The 5,123-nt window shown below is 59.5% G+C and overlaps 1 protein-coding gene across 2 annotated transcripts in view; it reads left to right on the forward strand.

The window, feature by feature from the left end:
* ADAM8 (ADAM metallopeptidase domain 8) overlaps nt 1–4,855 on the forward strand; it is an 11,821-nt gene extending 6,966 nt beyond the window's left edge. For both annotated transcript variants that reach the window (XM_015572761.1, XM_015572755.1), the window contains exons 17-24: nt 25–102; nt 452–536; nt 870–984; nt 1,490–1,685; nt 2,132–2,197; nt 2,392–2,442; nt 3,872–3,949; nt 4,352–4,855. In XM_015572761.1, coding sequence (XP_015428247.1) covers nt 25–102; nt 452–536; nt 870–984; nt 1,490–1,685; nt 2,132–2,197; nt 2,392–2,442; nt 3,872–3,949; nt 4,352–4,399 — 717 coding nt within the window. In that variant the 3' untranslated portion in view covers nt 4,400–4,855. The remainder of the gene's footprint in view (nt 1–24; nt 103–451; nt 537–869; nt 985–1,489; nt 1,686–2,131; nt 2,198–2,391; nt 2,443–3,871; nt 3,950–4,351) is intronic.
* The last annotated feature ends 268 nt before the right edge of the window (nt 4,856–5,123 follow it).

The raw sequence follows: 5,123 nt of genomic DNA on the forward strand, positions 1-5,123 counted from the left end.
CACCCCCCTGCCCCCGCCTTCCAGGTGTGTTGGAAAGGACTGTGCCAGGACTTCCATGTTTACCGGTCCAGAAACTGCTCCGCCCAGTGCAATGGCCATGGGGTGCGTGGGCCTTTGGGGTGAAGGAGACTGTAGGCCACGCTCAGGGCGAGCCTGGGTGGACGGAGGGCAGAGGCCTGGAGCTGGCGAGGATCTGTGGGTCCCGTGACCCTCAGTCCTGGTGGTGGTGGCGCCTGTGGACACATAGGCTGGGGCTGCTGCCGTCAGCGTGTGTGACAGCCAAGGACACCTGGACGTAGGAGCCAGGTCCATGGACAAGCCCAGCCTGTCCCGTCAGTTATGGCAGAGCCCTCACAGGCCTAGGCTGGGCCTGGTGACTCCTGGGTGGGCACTGGGTGATGTAGCACAGGCAGGGTCCGGGGCCCATTCCTGACGCCTGGCTGTCCCCCAGGTGTGCAACCACAAGGGCCAGTGCCACTGCCAACCGGGCTGGGCCCCACCCCACTGCACAGAGCTGCTGGCCGAGTTGCGCGTAGGTAAGAGCCCGATGGCCCCCTGGGCCTCCACGCCCACACAGCCCGATGGGGCAGCGGGACCACTTGGGCAGTGAGAGGGAAGCTGCGTGCCCCCACACCACTGGTGCTTTGTTAAAGAGTCAGACTTGCAGGCCCGGCATCCTGACCTCACGGGCCTAGGGTAGGGCCCAGAGCCAGTAACCCCACCTCGGCCCCGCAGGAGAAGGGTCTTCAGATGGGCATGTGGCTGTGGGGAAAGGCCAGGGCTCCGGTCAAGAAGGGGCCCCAGAAAGGCCCCTGTCTGTCCTCTCAACCCCACTGCCCCATGGACACCTGGTCTCATGTTCCCCACAGCATCCAGGAGCCTCCTGATGGGCGTAGTGGTGCCTGTGGTGCTCCTGGTGACCCTGGCACTCACCGTGTTGGGCGTGGTCGTCCACCGCAAGGCTGGGAGCCGCATCCGAGGGAGGTGAGGGTTGCACAATGTCCCTGCGCAACAAGCACACCCCCTCCTCGCTGTTGGGAAACAGCCCCGCTGCTGCTGGAGGAAGAAGGGAACCCACAGCGGGCCCCCGAGGGCCTCTCGTGGGGTGGGAACAGGTGACAAGTTTTGGTGACAGGTTGGGGATATGGTAAGCCCAGAGAGATGGTCCCGGACCCCCACGCACACCTGACCCTGGTAGGTGTTGGCACTTTGGGGATAGCATGGGCTCAGAGAACTGCCCACACCACCCAATCAATAGCCGCCCACCCCGTCGGGACCTGGACCCCGTGCCAGTCGCAGGAAAACGCACACGAGGCTGCCTCTCCTTTTCGAGTGGCTGTGGCTGCTGCACCATGTGGGGGGGTGGCAGGTATGGAGGCAGCTGCGAGGTACCCTGGCCAGGCCAGGGGACCTCATGCTCAGGGGACCCCACATCCCTGGATTGGACCCTGAGGCCAGGATGCACTGACTCATCTTACTTTCTTGGCAGGAACGTGGCACCCAAGACCGCCATGGGGCTCTCCAACCCCCTGTTCCAAAAGAGGGGCTTCGGGCCAGAGAAGGGCATGGCTCCGGCCCCCACCACGCACTCCCCAGAGCCGGTTACTACCATGTCTGCCAACCACTCCGGCCCGCTCCCCCGGCCCACAGCTTCTGCAGTGACCCCTACACGGCCACCCCCTGCTGTAAGCACCAGCAGCTCCCCAGGCCACCTAATCCCTGGGCCAGGGCGCTCCACCAGGGCCTGAGTGCAGCAGCCATGTCACCCTGTTGGGAGGCAGGAAGGAGGCTTGAGGATGGGGGCTCTGAGGACCCACACGGCTGATGACAGAATTGGCCATTGAACTTGAATCAGGTTCGAGGCCGCTGCAGGGCCTGAGGACAGTTTTGAGGGCCAGCCTCTCTCTGCTGCAACCCAGCACCTCAGAGCATTCACACGGTTGAGCAAAGGGAACGTGCAGGTCACATTCGGGCTGTGGGCCCTGCTGGTGGTGGGGCAGAGCCGCCATACACACACCTGGAGCTTTATTCTCCCTCTGGGAGGGGCAGAAACCTCAGGTCCTGGGCTGGGGGGCTGGAGGGCTGGGTGACGGCGAGGGGAGACCCAGGCTCACGGTCCTCTTCCCTGCAGCCTCCGGCCACCATGTCCAGCCCACTCTTCCCAGTTCCCATGTACACCCAGCAGTCCCCAGCCCAGGTGAGTGGTGGTGGGGCCCCCAACCAGGCAGTGGAGGTGGCGAAAATGGGGTCCCAGGAGGTGGGGGGTCCAAGGACTGGATTTGGGAGGCTGGGACCCCAGGGTGCAGCCGCCCCACTTTCAGAGGCTGATCACCTGGGCCCAGTGAGGACATTAACCTGGGGGCCTGGGCTCCTGACTGTTCCTCCCTCCAGCTCAGACCTGCTCCTCCCACCAAGCCCCTCCCGGAGCAGAAGCCCAGACAGGTGAGAGGACCTGGCCACTCGGCCACTAGTAGACTCCCTTGGCTATGCTTGTTCCCTTCCCCTCTGGCCAGACCCCCAGCCTCCGGACACCCCAAACCCCACAGGAGAGTGTGGGGTGCTCTCCTCTGGAGTGCCCCCTGCCGGCCTCACCACCTTTAGGCTTACCCCGGAGTCTCTCGGGCAGATCACAGAGGTCTGGCTGTGGTGGCCTCCTTATTGCTGGGGCCTGCTCACCACCCACCTTGGCCCTGGACCAATACCAGCCTGTGCTTCTGACAAAGTGGGGGTGGCAGGAACAGCCAGGCTTTCTTGACCAGTCACCACCTGCTCCTGGGACAGGCTCCACCCACCAGGTGTCCTGTTGTCCACCTGTCTGTCTATTACCCAGGATGCTGACTCACACAGGTTTCTCCCTGTGGCCTCGATATCTTGGAGGTACTTTGAGAGATGCAATTCGTATAACCTTTTTGTTGTTGTTAACCTTCACCAGAGGGATTTTTAGAGAGAGTGGATGGGAGGGAGGGAGGATGAGAGAGAGAGAGAGAAACATCGATGTGAGAGAGACACATCTATTGGTTACCTCCCCCATGTTCCCTGACCGGGGCTGGGATTCAAACCTGTGACCCCTGTGTGTGTGTGTGTGGGGGGGGGGGGCGCGCAACGCTTAACCACTTAGCACACTGGCCAGGGCTCTATTAATTTTTTAACTGACACACATGGATCCCCTTATAACAACCTTCACTATGGAGCTTGCTTAATAGATATTCTCTATTGCTTTCTTTTTAAACATTTTATTTAGAACTAATTTTAGACTTACAGAAAGTTACAAAGATGGTCTAAGGAGGGGTTTTGACCAGCCAGATGGGGGCCAGGGTAGGCAGAGATTTCTGGCCCAGAAAGTGGAGATAGGCAGGCAGAGGCTGTGAGGGACCAGCTGCTCACCAAGGGCCTTCTGGGTTATAGAAAACTACAGATGCTGGGCTCCACCCCGGCCTCCTAGATGCTGGGGTGTGTGGCCAGGGCTGAGCATGGCTGGGCCAGGCCTGGTCAGCCTTCCACCTCCATCCCGAGTCCCACCCCCTGTCACCCTGGGAAAGCTAAAATGAAAAAAAAAAAAAAAAAAGCCAATTTTAGTTGTTAATTCTTGGTTTTGAACTTCCAAGACCCACATTCCGGCAGTTTTAAAAGCTTTTTATTGGTAAAGTTGGGGTGGTCTAGGGGCCTTGGGGAGAGGGCAGCCATGTCCCGCTGGTTTGGGTTTTATTCTGGCCTTGGTGGAGGGAGGGTGTTGGGTGGGACTTCTCTGTAGAGAGCTCAGCAAGAAGCCTGCGGGCCGGTCTGGAGCAGAGCCGAGCTCCTGGGAAGACGGTGCTGTGCCCAGTTCGGGACAGGTAGGTGTCATCCAGTCACCGTGTCTGCTTCCTCCCAGGTGATCAAGCCAACCTCCGTGCCTCCAGTGCCACCAGTCAAGCCCAAGGCTGGAGGGGCCAACCCTGGAACCACTGAGGTGAGCCTCCCCCGCCAGAGCAGTGTCCACCTGCAGGGGCAGTGGAGCAGGCAGACCAGGGCACTGCCCCGGGGGTTGGTCACACTGTCGGCTGAAAGAAGAAATGTTAGATGTAGGTATATTCTAACCTCTGCTGTACACTCTGCCAGAGGACTTTTCAGGGATGGCTGCTCCTACTGGCTGGTCCTTTGTCTTCCCCTACCAGCCTAAGTACGAAAGTCTGTCCTTTATCCAGTGTTAGCTGTGAGCACTGCGGCCGTCACTGTTATTGTTGTATGCAGGGGGCCATCGTATTGTTGGCTGAACGAAGAATCTAAATTTTAATAAGTGTGAAAGGAAATAAGATTCAGTTGTATTCTTCGTAGCAGGTGGTTTTTATTGTTTCTTGTTTCCTCCTTCAAGGGAGTTGGCCCAAAGGTTGCTCTGAAGCCCCCCGTCCTAAGGAGATGATGCCCCTTGGGCACCCGCGCACCTGTCTGCAAGCTGCTCATGTCGAAAGAACCCCGTGCCAGCCCCTGCAGTGCCCCATAGTGGGCTGGGCCCACTCTGAAAAGTCCCAGCAGAAGAGCTACCTCCCTGTGGCCAAGGTCTTGCTTCAGCATCCCAGGGTCACAGCCCAGGGCCTCTCGGTCAGGACTCTGCTGGGGTTCCTGACCCTCACCCACGTTGGCCACACTCAGCTCCGCCAGGCTGGGCCGGCTGCTGTGTGGCCTGCGTATGGGTGTGTCCGGCCCCACCGCTGTGCCCTCCCGGCCCCGGGGTGGAAGGCCCGTGTGCTGTGCTTCCCAGGCCTGCTGGTGTGCTCCGGCACCCCCGGACTGCAAGCCCCTCAATTTTCAGAGCCTGTTTCCCTGCTATTTAAAAAAAAGTATGGTTTTACGATTAAATTATTGATCAACTTTTAAATGACTGGAGATTTTTATTGGGTGGAATTCAATTTGTAATAGTTAAGGTTCCAGCGCGTGTTAAAATAAAATGTGCACTGTTCAAGGACGGCGGCTTTTCACCTTCTGCTCTCTGACGTGATCATAAGACACCCCCGCCCCCTCAAACTGAGCGGTCTGGGCGCACTGACCCTTGGCCCTGGCCTAACCACTGAACTCCCCCCTCACCTGCAAAACTCCCGCCCTTCCGGCCCCGCCCCCTGTCTCCCAACAACCCGCCCCTTCCGGCG

This window comes from Myotis davidii, unplaced genomic scaffold (genome assembly GCF_000327345.1).
Source record: "Myotis davidii unplaced genomic scaffold, ASM32734v1 scaffold72, whole genome shotgun sequence".
NCBI lineage: Eukaryota > Metazoa > Chordata > Mammalia > Chiroptera > Vespertilionidae > Myotis > Myotis davidii.